We start from the raw sequence: 20,919 nt of genomic DNA, 5'->3' as shown, positions 1-20,919 counted from the left end.
GCTCAATTACTAGCTTAGTACTTGTAGCGCTGCCACCAACCAGGAATTCCAGTGCCTGGTACACTCTGGTCCCCCCGCCCCCCCCCCCCCCCAAAAAAAAAACCTTGCCCAGGGACCCCCAAGACCCAATCGCTCTGGATCTTAACACAAGGAAAGTAAACCCTTTCCTTCACCGTTGCCTCTCCCAGACTTCCCCTCCCTGGGTTACCCTGGAAGATCACTGTGATTCAAACTCCTTGCATCTTAAAACAGAGAGGAAAATTCACCTTCCCCCCTCCTTCTCTCTCCCCCTCCCAGACTCTCCCTGAGAGAGAAAGTAATCCTCACACAGAGAGAAATTTAACCTTTCTCTCCCCCTTTCCTCCTTTCTCCCCACCAATTCCCTGGTGGATCCAGACCCAGTCCCCTGGGGTCTCACCAGAATAAAAAAACAATCAGGTTCTTAAACAAGAAAAGCTTTTAATTAAAGAAAGAAAGAAAAAAACAGTAAAAATTATCTTTGTAAATTTAAGATGGAATATGTTAGTGTCTTTCGGCTATAGACACTGGGAATACCCTCGTAGCCTAAGTATACAAGTACAAATTAAAATCCTTCCAGCCAAATACACATTTGCAAATAAAGAAAACAAACATAAGCCTAAGTCGCCTTATCTACCTAGTACTCACTATTCTGGACATATAAGAGACTGTATCAAAGAGATTCAAGAGAAACCTGCTTGCACATCTGGTCCCTCTGAGCCCCCAGAGTGAACAACCACCAAAAACTAACAGCACACACAAAAACTTTCCTCCCTCAAGATTTGAAAGTATCCTATCCCCTGAGTAGTCCTCTGGTCAGGTGACAGCCAGGCTCACTGAACTTTTTAACCCTTTACAGGCAAAAGAGACATGAAGTACTCCTGTCTATTAACTCTTAACTATCTGTTTATGACACACGGGGATTATTGTCTCCCTATAAGCTGCTGAAAGCTCTCTGCATTCATGTGTTACCTTTGGGCAGCTGTGGTTTACAACATAAACTGCATGGACTACATCTGTTTATGGATGACATGCAAATAGCGCCTGACGATATGGACTACTAATCTAGCAATACATGGACTGTATACGCAACACAGGGACTGCTAGGACTCATAATTTGGCATATATCACCTAATTTCCTCCCTGCCCCCTCTAAGGCATATTTCTATAACAAAGAAATGAAAAGCACTTCCCCATCCCCACCACATTTCTGGACTTCATACAATCCCCTGGTGTATTTGAACAGTTAATTCATCACCCATGGATTATTCCCTCCTCTCTTCTTTCCCCCCTCCTCCCCCCATATCTATTCACTGGCAATTCAGTACCATCTGGTGTGGCTGATTTTGTATTGTGCGGCATATTGTCAGGGAACGCAATGTAAAGTCATTCTTTTAGCACAACACCACATCTTTGTAAGTGTGTGAGAGTTTGTTCATTTAACTGTTGTTAGCACTTCCCAGTATCCGTTTTGAATTCCATGTGGTGGGGATGGGAGATGCTGAGGTGCTGGCATGCATTCTGCCATGAATGGATAAACACTGTTGCCCATGGCTTGTAATAATAATTGCATTGGATCATCAGCTGGAAATCTCTTTTTTTCCTGTATCAGTAACAGAAATGAAAGTGGAAACTTGTCAGGCTCCAGTGCTACTTCTCTCTTCAAGATTAACAGATTTATTTAGGCATAAACTTTATTTATTTGGGTCAAAGTCCTCTTAAAAGAGACAGGATGATGAGGAGTTCCCAGAGGTGTGGTTCTCATCTCTGGCTTTCTGATACTCCATCTTGAGCTACTTGATCCACTTTCTGCATTGGTCACTAGTCTGTTGAATCCCTAACACTGACAGCTTCTTGGATTGTTTCTTGGTGCACATTGTCATTTCTGGCACTCTTACTGAAGTCAAACATCTTGCTCATCTCTCACCAGAGACTTCCAGTATCTGACTCTGTCTTGTGACCAGGTAGCAGCGCTCTTGGCAAAGGATGACTACTCACTGTCCATAACTAATGCAGGAGACGGTTCACTCTGTTTCCAGTTTAGCAGTCAGAATAAAATGGAAAGGTTAAGTACTAAATAGCTGTACTTGAACCAGGGGGATTGATTCCATTACCTGGGAGTTGATTGGCTAGTCTTGGGATAGAAAGGCTAAGAAACACGGGCCCATAGGTTTGTGGAATAACATTTGTGAACTTTCAGGACACGAGTCTAGGGATCCTAACACAAGCTGCGTCCCCACTGCAAAATGATAGAGTTTTTACCTGAGTCAGAGTGGCTGTCAGGCTTGGACCCAGGCAGACTTTTTGTGCGGACAGAAGGGGGATTTGGGCTTAAACTGAGTCTGAGCCTGGGCATTGCAGTGTGGACACACCTTTAGGTGTATTCAAATCAACATGGCTTGATGAAATCAGACCAGAGGACTTGAGGAACTAGCCAAAGCAACCTCTGAAGACTAATAGATTCAGGCTTATAGATTCAGACTTTAAGCCCAGAAGGGACCATTGTGATCGCCATGTCTGACCTCCTGCACACTGCAGGCCACAGAACCTCACCCACCCACTGTTGTAATAGATTCCTAACATCTGGCTGAGTTACTGAAGCCTTGAAATCATGGTTTAAAGACTTAGTTTCAGAGAATCCACCCTTTACTCTACTTTAAACCAGCAAGTGACTCGTGCCCCATGCTGCATAGGAAGGCGAACCCTCCCCACCCCCCAGGTCTCTGTATATCTGACCTGGGGGGAAATTCCTTCAGTTAAACCCTAAGCTGGTTGGCGCGCTCCACCATGCAGACACCACACCTGGGAAAGAATTCACTGTAGTAATCCAGAACCCTCCCCATCCAGTGTCCCATCTCCAGTGGAAAAAAGGAGACTCTTACATTTTCACATGGCTCTAGAAGGTGGGGATCTAGGGAAGACACCAAATACCACAAGACTCATGCTGTAAAATAAACGCCTCCCTCCAAACACACAACACTGAACATAGGAACAGCCATAAAGGTAGCCTAGTATCCTGAAACATTGGCGATTATCTTTGAGAACTCATAGAAGCTGAGTGACATCTCAGAGGACTGATGTCATAACATTTTTCCCAGATCTGGACCTTAGCGTCCAAAATATGGGTGTTAGCATGAAAACCTCCAAGCTTAGTTGCCAGCTTGGACCTGATAACGCTGCCACCAGCCAGGGATTTATACAGTGCCTAGCTCACTGTGGTCTCCCCAAAACCTTCCCTGGGGGACCCCAAGACTCAGATTCCTTGAGTCTCACAACAAAGGGGAATAAACCATTTCCCTTCCCCCTCCTCCCCTCCAGGTGTTCCCTCCCTGGGTTCCTGGAGAGAGATACAGAAGCAAGCTCCGTGAATCTAAACAGAGGGACTCCACCCTCCCCGTTTCCAGTCCTGGAAAACACAAGTACCGAGAGGTCTAATCTCTCTCTCCCCCCCCCTTCACCCAGAGGGTATGCAAAGTCAGGCTAGTAAATCTAACACAAAGAGATTTTCCCCCTGACTTCTTCCTTCCACCAATTCCCTGGTGAGCTGCAGACTCAATTCCCTGGAGTCCCCACTAAAGAAAAACTCCAACAGGTCTTAAAAAGAAAGCTTTATATAAAAAGAAAGAAAAAGGACATTAAAAATAGTCTCTGTAATAAGATGACAATATACAGGGTCAATTGCTTAAAGGAAAAAAATGAATAAACAGCCTTATCCAAAAAGAATACAATTTAACCATTCCAGCAACTACACACATGTAAATACAAAAGAAAACAATATAAACCTATTGTCTTACTATCCTTGTACTTACAACTTGGAAACAGAAGATTAGAAAGGCAGGAGATAGAAAAATCACTCTCAGAGCCAGGAGGGCACAGACACAAGACAAAGACAAAAAACTCACACCCAAAACTTCCCTCCACCCAGATTTGAAAAATCCTGTTTTCTGATTGGTCCTCTGGTCAGATGTTTTAGGTCACTGTTTGTTAACCCTTTTATAGGTGAAAGAGACATTAACCCTTAGTTATCTGTTTATGACAACTGAAGAAGGGCAAACATAGTACCTATAAATGGCAAAAAATTCTTTAACACAGAGTTAAGGTTGTCCGGTGGTAGCTCATGCCCTTCCAGAACAGTATGTTCAGCAAAACTCAAATTTCTGAAAACCAGGAATACAGAGTTAAGGTGTATACACACACACAACCTTAATTCTGCTTCCTGGAGCTGACAGTAGTCACTAGGAACTATCTGCATGTGCGCTAGCTGCTTTCAGGGTCTTAGTGTAGATTTACTGAATCATGGAGTCAGTAGGTGGGGGCAGGTTGGTAGAGGGTGTATTTTGTGATACGAGGACATCTTGGTCTGAATTCCTGTGAGTGATCAAAGGAAAGTGGTGCATATATACCTTGAAGTTCCAGTCTGGATCAAAATGATCCAGACTGGTATAGATTGTGTCAGAAGCAGGGCACTGGGGTCTTCTTGCCATGAGTGTTGTCAGTAGTGAGGTATAATATGAGGGCACCCTGTGGATTTAATTATGGATAGAGGGAAAGTATAGGTTTAGGCAGTATCCAGTGTGTAAGTATTTAAGGGGTTGTAAAAGGGTATGAAATAGTTGTTAAATTTACTGGTGGAGTACTCTGGGAAGTAGGTTAAGTGTTTGAGTATAAGGCAGGTGCAGGTAGCAGCTGTCCTTTACTTATCTCTGCATTAATAAAATTGAATTTCCTATTTTTTTTTAACAGGAAGATAAATGTTGGTAGGAGTTATTGGCCATTTAGGTAGTTGCAGTTCTCATCTAGATTTATAGTTGAAACGTTATTGTGACTAGGTAATTCTAGCTTTTATATAATGCTTTCATCAGTAGATCTCAAAGAACTTAACTTAGGCTGGAGGCCAAATTTAGGCTGCGAAGTAAGAGATAAAGGTCCAGGACCTCCATGGCAGCTTTCTCTGAAATGCTTCCCGTTCTATGCGCAGAACCAGTTAGACAGGCAGAACTGCAGGGTCTTAATGCATGGATGAGATGAAGGTGTAGGGAGGAGGGGTTTAGATTTATTGGGAACTGGTGAAACTTTTGGAAAAGAGGGAGCCTGTACAGGAAGGAAGGGCTCCACCTAAACCAAAATGGATTACTGGCACTTAAAATTAAAAAGGTCATAGAGCAGTTTTTAAACTAAGAGCTGGGGGAAAGCCGACATATGCGAAAGAGCACGTAATTTGGATAGAGTCATCCCTTAGGGGAGGATCTATTAATGGAGATTCTTTATGTCCTAGTGAGGAGAGGATGGTAGATGATAAAATACAGGTGAGATCTGATGAGAAACAGTCAAATGAAAAAAAAAGTCCCATTCAATTACATCATGTAATGACAGACTGCTAAAAAGTGACAATTTTTTTAAGTGCTTATATACCAGTGCTACAAGTCTAAATAATAAGATGAGTGAGCTAGAGTGCCTCCTATTAAATGAGGATATTGATATAATAGGCATCACAGAATTTTGGCCGAATGAGGATAATCAGTGGGACACAGTAATACCAGGGTACAAAATATATCGGAAGGACAGAACAGGTCTTGCTGGTGAGGGAGTGGCACTATGTGTGAAAGAAAGCATAGAATCAAATGAAGTAAAAATCTTTTATCAACCAAACTGTACTATAGAATCTCTATTGATAGTAATTTGGTGCTCTAATAATAAGAATATAGCAGTAGGGATATATTACCGACCACCTGACCAGCATGGTGACAGTGTCTATGAAATGCTCAAGGAGATTAGAGAGACTATTAAAATAAAAAACTCAATAATAGTGGGGGATTTCAATTATTCCCATATTGACTGGGTACATGTCACCTCAGGATGGGATGCAAAGATAAAGTTTCTTGACATCTTAAATGGCTGCTTCTTGGAGCAGCTAGTCCTGGCACCCACAAGAGGAGAGGCAATTCTTGATTTAGTCCTAAGTGGAACATAGGATCTGGTCCAAGAGGTGCATATAGCTGGACCACTTGGTAATAGTTACCATAATATAATTAAATTTAACATCCCTGTGGTGGAGAAAACACCACAGCATCCCAACACTGTAGCATTTAATTTCAGAAAGGGGGACTACACAAAAATCGGGGGAAGGGATAGCTCAGTGGTTTGAGCGTTGGCCTGCTAAACCCATGGTTGTGAGTTCAGTCTTTGCGGGTGGCCATTTAGGGATCTGGGGTAAAAATCTGTCTGGGAATTGGTCTTGATTTGAGCGGGGGGTTGGACTAGATGACCTCCTGAGGTCCCTTCCACCTCTGATATTCTATGATTCTATGAAAAATGAAGAAGATAGTGAAATAGAAATTAAAAGGTGCAGCGCAAAAAGTGAAATCCCTGCAAAAGCTGCATGGAAACTTTTTAAAGACACCATAATAGAGGCTCAACTTAAATGTATACCCCGAATTAAAAAAGCATAGAGAACCAAAAAAGTGCCACCATGGCTAAACAACAAAGTAAAAGAAGCAGTGAGAGGCAAAAAGGCATCCTTTAAAAAGAAGTTAAATCCTAGTGAGGAAAATAGGAGTATAAACTCTGGCAAATGAAGTGTAAAAATATAATTAGAAAGGCCAAAAAAGTAATAGCAATTTTTTTTAAAGTACATCAGAAGCAGAAAGCTTGCTAAACCAGTGGAAATGCTAAAGGAGATGCTAAAGGAACACTCAAGGACGATAAGGCTATTGCAGAGAAACTAAATCAATTCTTTGCCTCGGTCTTCACGGCTGAGGATGTGAGGAAAATTCCCAAACTTGAGCCATTCTTTTTAGGTGACAAATCTGAGGAACTGTCCCTGATTGAGGTGTCATTAGAGGAGGTTTTAGAAGTAATAAGTCACCAGGGCCAGATGGTAGTCACCCAAGAGTTCTGAAAGAACTCAAATGTGAAATTGCAAAACTACTAACTATAACCTATTATTTAAATCAGCTTCTGTACCAAATGATGGGAGGATAGCTAATGTGACACCAATTTTTAAAAAGGGCTCCAGAGATGATCCAGACAATTATAGGCCAGTAAGCGTGGCCTGCCTTGTGCAGGAGGTCAGACTAGATGATCAGATTGGTCCCTTCTGACCTATGAGTCTATGAGTTTTGGGCAAACTGGTTGAAACTGTAGTAAAGAACAAAATTGTCAGACACATAGATGAACACAATTTGTTAGGGAAGAGTCAACATGGTTTTTGTAAAGGGAAATCATGCATCACCAATCTACTAGAATTCTTTGAGGGGGGTCAACAAGCATGTGGACAAGGGGGATCCAGTGGCCATAGTGTACTTAGATTTTCAAAAAGACTTTGACAAGGTCCCTCACCAAAGGCTCTTAAGCAAAGTAAGCTGTCATGGGATAAAAGGGAAGGTCCGTTCAGGGATTGGTAACTGGTAAAAGATCGGAAGCGAAGGATAGGAATAAACAGTCAGTTTTCAGAATGGAGAAGGATAAATAGTGGTGTCCCCTGGGTTCTTAATTCAACATATCCATAAATAATATAGAAAAAGGGGTAAACAGTGAGGTGGCAAAATTTGCAGATGATACAAAACTACTCAAATAATTAAGTCTCAGGCAGACTGCGTAGAGCTACAAAAGTATCTCTCAAAACTAGGTAATGGGGCAACAAAATGGTAGATGAAATTCAGTATAAAATGATAGGATCTAAATTAGCTGTTACCACTCAAGAAAGAGATCTTGGAGTCATTGCAGATAGTTCCCTAAAAAAAAAATCCACTCAGTGTGCAGCAGCAGTCAGAAAAATGAACAGAATGTTGGACATCATTAAGAAAGAGATAGATAGTAAGACATAAAATATCATATTGCTTCTATATAAATCAATGGAACACCCGCATCTTGAATACTGTGTGCGCCTCATCTCAAAAAAGATATATTGGAATTGGAAAAAGTTCAGAAGAGGGCAGCAAAAATGATTTAGGGATGTGGAAAAATTGGAAAGCATCCAGCAGAGGGCAACAAAAATGATTAGGGGTCTGAAGCACATGATTTATGAGGAGAGGCTGAGGGAACTGGGATTATTTAGTCTGCAGAAGAGAAGAATGAGGGGAGATTTGATTGCTGCTTTTAACTACCTGAAAGTGGGTTCCAAAGAGGATGGATCTAGACTGTTCTCAGTGGTGGCAGATGACAGAACAAGGAGTAATGGTCTCAAGTTGCTCAGACCCTCCCCAGAAAGAGAAGCGGGGGATTAGGTCCCTGTAGATGAGCTGGGGGCTACCATATTGTAGCATACTCAGGAGGGGAATGTAGAGTGAAAGGCACTCCTATCCCTATTCTTCTCCAGTCCCCCGTCACTCACCCCCATATCTCCTTCCCAGTGCCCCCCCACTAGCCTCCATCCCCTAGCCCCCTCCTCCAGGTCCTCTCCCCTTATTCCCATCTACTTTCATCCCGGTCATCCTGCCCTCCTAGCAAGCATTTGCTTTCATAGTTTTTCTTTTCAAAAAGTAGTTTCAGTGCCTTCTGAAATTTTTGTTGTACTCTGATTACATTTCCCCAGAATGAAAATAACCCTTTTACAGAGCCAGATTACATCAGCGTTATCCCTTCTTTCAATTTCAGATTTCTGCTCTACTTTGGATTTATACTCTCAGTGCCTGTGTTCAGATTTGATGACTGTAACATACTATCAGAGCCACACAGGTTCTGTGATGTAGAGAGAGTTTTTCAGATTGTTAGCTGCTCACTCTACCTGTGCACAGTGTAATCCACTGCTTGGAGTGGGCCTATCTGGAGAAGCAAACTCTTTTTTAAATAACATTCCAATTTGATTTCCCCAGAAGGGCGGGGGGGGGGGGGGGTGCCATGCACTCTGTTAGGGTAACCTTTGAGCTTCAGAGATCCTGATGTGATGATCTGAGTACTGGTTTGTTCTCTGTGTGTCAGAATAGGTCAATTTTAAGAAACAACTCTCCCAAAAAGAGAGTTTATCCAAATGGCCCCAAATTTGTGTTACTGAGCCTACACTGAACCCACTGAGGCACATAGATTTCAAGGCAGTCCGAATAACCGTAAGGATTTTAGAACACTTGGAACAGTCAAGCTTTAAACAGGAAGTTGGTCTTAACCTTAAGTATAGCAGAGTTCTGCTTATAATCTTTAAAGAAGGGAAAAAGGAAGACTCGGGTCATTAAAGCACAATCTTCATAACTTCAATACCCAGAAAGATACTGAAACAAATTATTAAATTGTAAGCACCTAGAGCAGAGGTTCTCAAACTGGTAGTCAGGACTTCTTGGGGGTCACGATCTGTCAGCCTCCACCCCAAACTGCACTTTGCATCCAGCATTTATAATGTTAAAAATATAAAGAAGTATTTTTAATTTATAAGGAGATTGCACTCAGAGGCTTGCTATGTGAAAGGGGTCACCAGTACAAAAGTTTGAGAACCGCTGACCTAGAGGATAAGGTGATAAGTGATAACCAAAATAGCTTTGTTAAGAACAAATCATGCTAAACCAACCTAACTTCCTTTGTTGACAGGAACTGGTGTATTGGAGGTGAGGGAAGCAGTAGAGTGACAGTCCAGTAGAAAAGTGTGTCAGATGAAAACATCACCAAAACATCAAAATAAGCAACATTATTATATTCTGTCCTTATTTTACAAAGTTTGCAGCAGTTCCAGCCTTTACTGCTTCATATTGTACCATAATGTCTCCCACATGTTAGTGCTGAGATGGTGATCATTAGGCCAAGATGATATAACTTTATAGAAAACCAGTTTGAAGATTGCAGAACTATAATATTAATATTAATAAAACAAACAATCCTCTTTGCTCCTTGCAGATAATCTGCATTCCCTAACTTCTGTAAAATGTAATCCTGGTATAATAGTACATTCCAGGCATTTTGATGCGTGCAAATGTTGCTCAGAAAAAAACTGATGTCTATTGTTTTGGTGTGCTTTATTTATAGTTATGCAAAAATACATGTGACTTTTGCAGGTCAGTAAATATTATATAAAGATGAATTAACCAGAACATACACAGAAATAAAGATATCTTTTAAGGGATTGTAAAATGATTTAACATAATCCTGTCTGTCTTGGTGCAAGAGAGGTTAGGTGATGTTATATTTTGAGAGTTTTAAAAATATTAATGGGGTGTAGTCTGAGGAATACTTGCTAGATATTCTGCCTCCTTTAAGAGCTGGGCGGAGGGAGGGGAGATGGCAATTTAATTCTTCTCCCTGACTAAGTTCCATTCTGGAGGTGTCAGCCAGAAAAAACACCAACAATTAAAATGGCTACTTTTTTCTGTATTGCTGTCTAATTAGGACTAGCTAAGCATGCTCTGTTAGTTCTCGCTCTAATCATTGCCAAGATTTTAATTGCTGTATATAATAACTGGGCTGGGTCTTAAAAACCACCCCCTGGGAAGGAGGCAGAGCAGACACCTAATCCATTGTTCTGCAGATTTACAGTCAGATTAATTTTTTGCATTTCTTTGCCTTTCTTCACTTGACTAAGGCGTAACTGTTGTTACAGAGTCTAGGATGTCCAGAGCATTTATGGCCTGAAAGCTGTGCATGCCTGTTTTGGTTGGATCAGCCCCAGGTTATGGATTGCCTAGGAATAAGTACCAAATTCTGACCAAAACTTTAATTAATTAATTATATTTATTTTGATGGATCAGAAAGTTCAAACTCAGTCAGACATGCTTTTCCGGTATGTTCAATGTGTTTGGTTTAAAATTGCCGTAAACAATTACTTAATTTTGGTAGAATAAATGTGCACTGTGGAATATAGGCAGTTAATTCCAAGCATAGAGGTTAATTGTCCTCTACATAAATACATCCTACTTCAAAAGCAATTGAACACCTGTTTTTCTTTTTAAACAAGTGACTGTTGTTCATATTAGACATTTTGAGGCAGATTTTCAGAACTGTGGGTATGTATTTGCATGCCTCATTTGTGCATACTCTGCCAGTTAGATGCGTAACTGTCCATTTGTGCGTGAAGTTAGTCATATTGACCGTTGCAGAACTGGCCTTATATTCTGGTAGAAACTGCCATTTAATTATTTTTTTCCTTCTTTAGTTACACTACATGTTTACACTGTGGACGTAGATAGAACTATAAATAAATAGATAGAACCATAAAACCTGTGAATATTAAGATTTCATTGTTTTATTTTCCAGGGCGCCAATGCCTCAACTTTAGAGAAAGAGATTGGTCCGGAACAGTTTCCAGTCAATGAGCACTATTTTGGTTTAGTTAACGTAAGTTTCAGTTGATAATTTGATTGCTTTGAAATACTAAGTGATAGAACTAAAGTGGAGCAAATTGCGTACGACACTAATATAATGTCAGTGGAAAAAATTATTGAAATCTGACTTGCTGTAAACTTAATGTTAAAAGTTAAGCATCTCATAAAGGTACAATATGTATATATGTTAGAATAAATATAGAACTATTTCTCATGTTTCTTGTGTTTTACTCATCTTTAACCTTTTACTTTTTCAGATTACTGTACTCTAAAGCAGAAAAGTACATAGCATGCTGTGGTTGTTATCACAGTCTATATAAATAATTACATACAAAAAGTCTTACCGCTATAGTTGCTGTGTTAAAGCACTCAGAAGTGTGGAAATGCCTAAATAAAAGTTGCAGTTTTTCTTGAAACTTTCAAAATATATTCAGCCCAAAAAAGAGAGGAAGACTGGAAAATTTCTGGATATTCTATTCAATAATAAAATTTAATTACGTAATTGACAGTTGGCAAATTGTGAAAATTGCATCCCATTAGAAGAACTTATGTAGCACTGCCTGAAGTGATGTAACAGTTTTTAAATTTTGTTTCTTGGTGATGAGAGTATTGTAAAGACAACCAGTAATATAATATAGCACCTTCACCTTGGGTGCACCAGAGCACCAAATGCTGCTTGGTTCTGCATGAGCTACATAATTTTACATTGATTTATATTGAATTCCATCTCTTTCAGTTTGGCCCATAGCTTTAATGTCTCCTGCTCACTATGCATTTTGGTTCTCTTCCTTCTGCGTGTTTTACTCTCCCAATTAATATGTCGCCAGTCTGTGTACTTTTTCAATCTGGAAATTGTGAAACCTTTTGTCTACATTTTGTTGCTCTGATTTCTGTAGGAAATTTTGAAAAGTATATTTGAAATTCACTGATTAATTAAAAATGTTCATTTCATATTTAAACAAAAATTCAGTTGTTTTGGATATTCTTGTTTATAAAGTGATCAGTATCTTTCATGTAATATTAAAAACTTTGAGCTACTGAAAGCAGCCTTTCCTGGAGAATAATTTTTGGGATGGGGACAGGACTTTTTTGCGGGATAGGGAATTGGGTTGGTTTTGTTTTTGTTCTCATCCTCTGTTCATCCTGATTACCTATATTCTAAATTGTAGGAACCGTGACTCTTTAAAGCATTTAGCAATAAATATGTATTCTATTAATGTACTTGAAATCAACTGAAAATATGGAAACCAGATGTCTGTCTTTTGGTCTACAATTTTCTGACTGCATTGTATATGGTGGTTTTGTTGGTTATGCAGTCCCAAATGAGAGCTGCCAAAGGAATCGCTTTTCCCATACTCCCAAAGCAATGAGTAAGGAACTGTTAGACCATTCTGGGTTGAGAACATGCTCAACTTGTCCCCAGATAACTGTTTGTATTAGTGGCTTTATCATAGTACATCCCTATAGTTTGAAACTACCAACATGCACCAATACTTAACATTTTCATTAATTACTTTGATAATGGAGTGGAAAATATGTTTATAAAATTTGTAGATGACATGAAGCTGAGAGAGGTCACAAGCATTACAGAGGACAGGATTAGAATTCCAAAGAATCTGATAATTCAGAGAATTTGTCTGAAATAAACAAGATGAAATTCAATAAAAACATGCAAAGTATTCAAATGCACAAATACAAAATGGGGAATAGCTGGCTAGGCAGTAGCGCTGCAGAAAAGGGTCTAGGGGTTATTGTGGATCACAAATAGAATATGAATAATTAATATGATGCCGTTGGGGGAAAAAAAGGCTAATATTCTGTGATGTATTAGCGGTAGTATTGTATATAAGACATAGGAGGTGATTATTGTGCTGTACTTGGCACTGGTAAGACCTCAACTGGAATAGTACATCCAGTGTTGGGTACTACACTTTAGGAAAGAGATGAACTAACTGAAAAGAGTCCAGAGGAGAGCAACAAAAATGATAAAAGGTTTTGAAAGCATGACCTATGAGAAAAGATTTTAAAAAATAGAGTACATTTAGTCTTTAGAAAAAGGAGGTAGGTGGGGGTTGCTGATAAATCTTCAGTTAGGGTAAGGGCTTCTATAATGATGATGATCGGTTGTTCTCTATGTCCACAGAAGGTAGGACAAGAAATATCTGGCTTAATGTGCAGCAAAGGTGGTTTAGGTTAGATATTAGAAAAGCCTTTCTAATGATAAGGATAGTTAAGTACTGGAATAGGTTGCCGAGACAGCTTGTGGAATCCTTCTCACTGGAAGTTTTTAAGAGCATGTTAGACAACACCTATCAGGGGTATTCTTAGGTATTCATGGTCCTGCTTCAGCTCGGGAAGATGACCTTGATGGCCTCTTGAGGACCCTTCCAGCCTTACATTTCTATGATTTTGCAATTTATATGATGAAAATAGTATTTTGCATTTTTAAAATGCTGTACAAATATTAACTACATTTCACAGAATCCATGTGTGGCAGATATATGATGTTTCCGTTTTACAGATGGAGAGACTTGCCCGGGACCATGCATTTTTCTTGAAGACCCACCTACCTGTACCATGAAGAATTCCAGCCATAAACACTACATTACACTCTGTTCTTTCTTTCTTGTACTGAGTGGTGTTTTGAGTGAGTGTGGCAGAGAATCTCATTTTTTCAGTTTACTCTTTATACTGTGCTGTGTACATTTTTGGCACTAGGTAAATACTGAGCACTTATTAAATACTTTACAGTTCCACAGCACTGAAAAGCATTAATAACACATACTAGATTGTGTCTTCGTGTTTGTAATAATTGAGGTATGTATCAGTTAAAATTATCTGGAGTGCTCCCCATTATTTATCTTGCTGCCTGAGATTTTTTACTATCTGAAAATCAACAAGAAATGCCTTCCAGAAAATTTGCCCTTGCTTGTATGTTTATATTTAGTTTTTTTAATCTTGCATCACTGTAGAAATACAATACACGATAATTTTTTTTCTTATTTTATAGTTTGGGAACACGTGCTACTGCAATTCAGTTCTTCAGGCACTTTATTTTTGTCGACCATTTCGAGAAAAAGTCCTTGCATACAAGAGTCAACCGAGAAAAAAAGAGAACCTCCTTACATGCTTAGCTGATCTCTTCCACAGCATAGCTACACAGAAGAAAAAAGTCGGAGTAATACCTCCCAAGAAGTTTATAACAAGATTACGAAAAGAAAATGGTACCTTCTTAATTTTTCTTTTGTTCTGCGTATACTAATTACATCAATTGTGACCTAATACTGAAATTGAAAGGTTGAAATATTTTTTTAATGTAAAATATTTTTGCTAAGTACAACAAGCGTGCTTGGTGCTGTAAAAGACAGAAAAGACGCATACGCTGGGGTTCTCACAACACTTTTTTTTGGTAGCCTCAGACTGCAGTGGCAGCTATGACATTTTTTTCCCTAAAATACTTAATTAACTTTAGGAAAAACAAATAAGTATGCACATATACATGACCAAATCATACTAATTTATTTATGTGGGGGCTTTTTTTTTTTTTTCCGGACTCAATAATAAAAATAATGTACAGTTGTCTCTATTCTTTACTGGACCTAAACAGAATAGAAACACAAATAAGGTGTTTTTCTTCTTGTTGTTTTGTTTCTTTTGCCTTTTTGGTTGTTTTTGTCTTTTTTTCGATTTGCTAGCTAATAAATCTGCTTCTGTGAAAAGTGATATTTGTATGCTTGTTAATATCACTTTTTACAGCAGCAGACTTGGTAGCTAGCTGGGAGGCAGTGAAAAGTGACATTAACAAACATACAAATATCACTTTTCACAGCAGACTTACTCATCCCTGTCAGGCCAAGGGACAAATTAGACCGTGGATGGGGAGGTGGGAGGGAGGCAGTGGGCAGGGGGACTGGAACAACTTTTATAGTGGGGGTGCTGAGAACCACTGAAATCCTGTATATAATGGAAACCACTTCAAGCCTGAAGGTGTGGTGGCGGGCGGAGAGTTGTGAGCCCAGAGCCCTGTAATCAGGGGATGGAGCCTGCTCCCACCAACCCAGTGCTCAGGCTTCCAGCTTCAGCCCTACCACCCCCAGGAAAGTGGAGAACTCACAATGGCTGTCTGCTTTTCCAGTGTTTGTGGATCCTGAGGGGGTCAGAGCCCAACTGCTCCTGGCAGCCCCAGGGGAGGGGCCGCTGCTTTGTCCCTCCCCCCATCACTGCCCAGAAGCCTGTGGGCAAAAGAAAAGCCCCTGGTGGCCGCATTTGAGAAATACTTTGTCCTTTCTGAAGCAAGGTCCATGTCTTTTTTCTTTTTTTCCCCTTTTTTCTTCTCTCCCATCTCATATAGAACTGACCTCAGTCAGTGCTTAGCAAATATTGGAGGCAGTTTTGCCAGTGTGGAATTTGTAGATTTTTGTCAAAAATCACTGTTTTAAAAACTTTTGTGCTATGTTTATCTCTCATCTGCATTTATGTGTAGTGCTTATCATGTTGGGCTAACATGCAAAAGGGCCCTGGTTTGAAACTGGGCAGAGGCATAGTTTCTTTTACCAGAAGCTGGGGATGGGTGACAGGATGAATCACTTGATTACCTGTTCTGTTCATTCCCTCTGAAGCATATGGCATTGGTCACTGTCAGAAGACAGGATACTAGGCTAGATGGGCCTTTGATCTGACCCCGAATGACCGTTCTCATGTCTTATTTCACATGTTAAAATCAAATAATTTGAAACCTTTAGTTGTTCCAGAATGTTAGCACTTATTAGTAAGAGTGTTAATAATTAAATGAAATAATTAAAGTGCGAAATGAGCCCTGAAGGTCTGTCTTTCCATGTTCAGGCTTTGACTGGAAGATTATAGCTTAAATTGGGTTTAGTTCATGTTTATATAATACTTAGGATTTAAGATTTCTATTTAGGATTAATATACTCTTCTTTAAAAATCAGTAACACTTTATCCTAGTGTTGTGGAAATGCATAATTTCAGATATTTAACACTTCCTATTTGGTATTTGTAATGCTTGTTGATTAGTATGGTTTATGAAATAAGTCTATGTACTGTATTAAAATATAATTAAAGCCTTTAATAGATCTGCTACTTGATTTAGAAGAAATATAACATAATGCTTGTAAATTGTACATTTTATTTAAATTAATTGCAGGTAATCTTTCAATAAAAACTTCCCTGCTTGGTTTATGCAAGTTAAATATGACAACATTTTCATATCGTAGAAATTTTCATATCCGTATAATCCATCCTTGGCCATATTTCCAGATGTTTTTCACATATTCAAATATTATGAAGACTGCATAATAAACTCAAACTACTCTAGGATAGCATAACAATTTATTTCTAGCCTTAAGTGAATTTACTGCTCATGAAAAATGCTAAATTTTTCAGATCTGGAAGATAATCTCTTTTCAATAGAGCAGTTATAGCATGGGTAGTAGTATTGTGCAAGCTTTCTTAAGCTACACACCAGTGAGTCTTAAATCTGATGATGAGTGACTGTTTGTAGAGGTGAGAGAATAGTTCAATCTCCGTGCCATTTAGCTCTTGGCACTTCTGCTGAGACTGCCAGCAAAGGTGATGATGATAATGGTGTTTTGTGATATGTACACTTAAAATACTATAACATCACTCATCAAACATGTCAACTTCTAATCACTGCTGACTTTGGGATTTATTCAAATGGGGATTTGGAAGTAAAAAAGATTCTGTATTTCATGAGAGGTGTCTGTTGGAACTTGGGGCTTCAGTCAAGCTCCCACTGAAGCCCCGAGCCCTGGCAGGTGTGCCCCGGCTCTCTAACTTCTGAAGATTGTTGTATGCAGCTCAGAGGTTCAGTAAGTTTGGCCACCCCTGGTATAGACTTATAGGAGACAATTGCTGAATTGCCAGATGGTCGATTCTTGGTGGTGGTTACGTACACTGAAGTATTAACCACTCTGACGAATTAACTTTTTTAAAAAGTACGTCCATGAATAACTTTCTTGATAGCTACAATGGAGAATTTTTTATAAAAATAAGTTTCCTAGGAATAATAGGTGTATTATTTATCAATCCAAACATACATGAAAGAGGAGACACAGAAAGGAAAACCCAATCTGGATTCTTCTCTCATCAAGTAAGACCAATCACTCATAAAGGCTTTTATATCCTCACAGCTCTCAGATCAAGACTCTTTCTGTGCTCAGAATCTTCTACCTCTATATCATTTGTAGACTCTATTCTTGCATTAAAATGCATACTAAACAGTATATGGTAATGAGAAGAGTTTAAAACCTGACATGCTTCAAGTTTGCAGTTTCTCATTAACCAAGTGGAGGTGTTCTGTTTCCTTTTGTTCCAATCACTCCTGATCCTTGAAATAAATAATGGCAAGGACATCTGTGGGATTAGATCCACTGTGCTTAATATCAGACTGTTGATCGGACATGCACCACACTGGAATCTGGATGCAATACTGCTCAGAACCTCTGACACAAGCCGTTTACCTTCAGGAAACTTGCCCTATTTGTTATGCCACCTCAATTTAAATATTCAATTAAATAGAGACATTTTGGCTGGTTTGATCTGGGATCTAGTTAGTTTATTTTCAACTCCCAAAAGTATAGTGGTGTCTTGGCCTGGAAGCTGCTTGGTTTGTAGATGATCTGTGACACTTTTTACTGAGACCCTCTTAGTGATCTAGAATCAAACTAGCAATTTTTCCCTATTCTAGCAACTCTTAAGACAAATGTTTGTTTTCTTTTCAGACTCCCTAAAATAGACTCGCCAAGTTTCCATGTAACTTTAAATATACTCTCCAGACATGTAAGCTTCTGTGAATATCCTTTTGCTAGCACCATATTAAACTGATGACCTATTTCTATTAGTCTTTCTATTTATGGTACCATTCTTTCACTTATGGGCTAACATTTGCTGTATATTCTTGGACTAAGAACAAGTTGCAACTTGTAATTTGTTAGATATAAACACAATTTCTGCTATATAACCAATATATAGAGCCCCATTGGAGGAATTACATGATTAGTTATGCAGACATAGAATATTTTTTGAGTTGGTAATTAAGGAGAATGTGCAATTCCTTTGAGTCAACTCCTCAAAAAGGGAGAACAAGTTTGGTGATTGCCTGTCACTGCTCCTGTCCACTTTGAGTCTTAGGCTAAGTCCTTTTAGCCATATGTAGGCAAGGGACCTGCAGCTACCACCATTTTTAAAATGGCTTTCAACAGTTAGATGATACTCATTAAAAATACTGACATCTGTAGGGGCCTTTTTTAGACTAGTGTTTTCATCATTGCTAGCACCTATGGAGCTGCACTTGTGATAGTGCAGTGATGGTAATTAAAAACAAAAACCTCGCACTTCCGTAGACTTGGCCTGTGAGGCCATAGTGGTCATATTCTTCCTTTGATGAAGGCAGAGTCAGAAAACGTTTCTCTGTTGAAAGCTGTGTGTCTGCTTGACTGAACCATCCTATGCATAAACCTCTTCTTTAAGGCTTTCTTTTGAGCCTGTTCACTCTAGGTAGTTTCTAAGCACATGGGATAAAAAGACTGTTCTTATACACCACTGCACTTTCTCATCCCCAGACTTCAAGTTTGTGGAATATAGGTTTTATAAGTAATGTTATAGAAGTACTTAGTCATGCATGATTCCTGACATAGACCAATGTCGACTTTTGCCTAACATCTTAGGACTTGTTTGAATGTAAATGGTGGCATTGAACTATAGTATATGGTGTCTTCTTCTTTAGATTTAATAGATTGTACTCTGCAATCATTTTAATGCAATTTTACCTTATTTGGTTTGTAACAAGTACATATGGGGAGGGCGAGATTTTGAGAAAGCATCCTAATCAATATTTACCTCTATTTCAAGGCATTGTATTAGACTTAATGCCTTTTCCATAAGTATACTTTTCTCTTCCCATATGTGTTTACATCATAAACTTCTGCTTAGAATCCCTTATCTGTATTATTTATCCAAATATCTATACAGTACCTTGTTCTGCCAAAGTTTTTTTAATTTTATTGTTTTCACTGTTTTTTAAGATTAAAATTGATTGCATATGTCTATGAAATAAGTTCTGCTAATGCCATATTTTAACTTACATTTTAAAAGTTTTATATTGGACTTTTTATTCTAAATTTTAATTAGTTGGTTATTTTATTTTATCTTCATGTTTTAGAGCTCTTTGACAACTACATGCAGCAGGATGCGCATGAGTTCTTAAACTATCTTTTAAACACAATTGCTGATATTTTACAAGAAGAGAGAAAGCAGGACAAACAAAATGGCCGTCTACCTAATGGCAGTATCGACAATGAAAACAATAACAGCACACCAGACCCAACCTGGGTTCATGAGATCTTTCAGGGAACATTAACTAATGAAACCAGATGTCTTACTTGTGAAACTGTAAGTCTGTATCTGTTTTATAGAAGAAGTTATTATTTCATACTTTCGGGAATCCATGTTCCTTTAAAATAATTTGAACTGCATATTTAAATTATGATTTTTTTACTCCTTTAGTTTCAAGATTCATGCAGATGGTAAGTGTACTAGACTAACTGGTTTATTTTTGCAAGCTTTAAATGTAACTCTGTATGATCCACTAAATATTAGTGAGTGATTAAATTTTTTTTAAATGAGTGATCACTGAATGAGTTATGGGAAGGAACCCTTATTGGTCAGTGAAAGAGTACTGAGGAAACTGTTGCATGAAAAATCTGCATTTAGATTTTTGAACTGTGCCCTCATAATCAGCTTCAGAATTTAGACAATGTTTTAAAAATAAGGATTAAAAGTTTGGAAGGGCCTGAATATAGATAGTTATACGTAAATCCACCTTTTTTTGTTTTCACTGTTAATCCTTTTTCTTCTAATAGTAAACTTAAATCTAACCTATTTCAGATTTAGATTTAAAACATTGCTGTCATTCAACATACACATTTATGTTCTATAATTAAATACATCTTCCCAGGTGAACTTGGTCAATTTTTAATTTGCTAAATTTGCTTAGCAGCGCTAAAATCAATATGACAGAATTCCATTGTGTCGCTGGTTGTCAAAATTGATCTATTTTTCCTCATTTATTTAAATAGTCAATCCTGAATATAGAGACAGGTTTCTCCCCAGGATACTATTGCTTAATAGTAAGTGCTTACTATTCCAGCTCTGGTCTAGAGGATCAGCTCAAGTTTAAAATAGGTTCCCTACTTAAAATAAGATATTAGGATGATGACTGTAAAATATATAACTTAAACATTGCATCTGCATAGATGATCAAGTCAGATGTGTTAGTTTAAATGTCTTAACCATTCAGTAGCTGATGGGAGGGCATTATGCCAGTCCATGAGGGAACCAGGCAGCCCTTGCTGATGCATGTGGCTTACATCTTTTAATTGGCCACAGCAACAAAGTGAAGGAGTTACAAAGACCCCATTTTGACACTTTTTTTTTTTTAGGGCAATCGGAACTGTAAGCCACTGTCACCCTTCTGCTTTAGCAAAAGATATATTTTTGGTACTATACTCTGTGTACACATTTTTGGTGCTCTCTGCTGCCCCAGTCTGTTAGCCCGCCAAATAAACTCCTTCTCACTCTGCCAGTCCTAACTTTGCTCTGCAGGTTAACCTTAACCCTTGAT

The 20,919-nt window shown here is 38.7% G+C and overlaps 1 protein-coding gene across 4 annotated transcripts in view; it reads left to right on the top strand.

The window, feature by feature from the left end:
* USP12 (ubiquitin specific peptidase 12) overlaps positions 1-20,919 on the top strand; it is an 87,132-nt gene that overhangs the window by 17,592 nt on the left and 48,621 nt on the right. For all 4 annotated transcript variants that reach the window (XR_004000351.1, XM_030562467.1, XM_030562476.1 and 1 more), the window contains exons 2-4: positions 11,191-11,271; positions 14,269-14,482; positions 19,459-19,688. Coding sequence is in view for 3 of the 4 variants with exons in the window: in XM_030562467.1 (XP_030418327.1) it covers positions 11,191-11,271; positions 14,269-14,482; positions 19,459-19,688 (525 nt within the window). In the remaining variant the exon portion in view is untranslated. The remainder of the gene's footprint in view (positions 1-11,190; positions 11,272-14,268; positions 14,483-19,458; positions 19,689-20,919) is intronic.

Source organism: Gopherus evgoodei, chromosome 1 (assembly GCF_007399415.2).
Source record: "Gopherus evgoodei ecotype Sinaloan lineage chromosome 1, rGopEvg1_v1.p, whole genome shotgun sequence".
Lineage (NCBI taxonomy): Eukaryota > Metazoa > Chordata > Testudines > Testudinidae > Gopherus > Gopherus evgoodei.
This window is presented reverse-complemented; position numbering and strand designations above follow the sequence as displayed.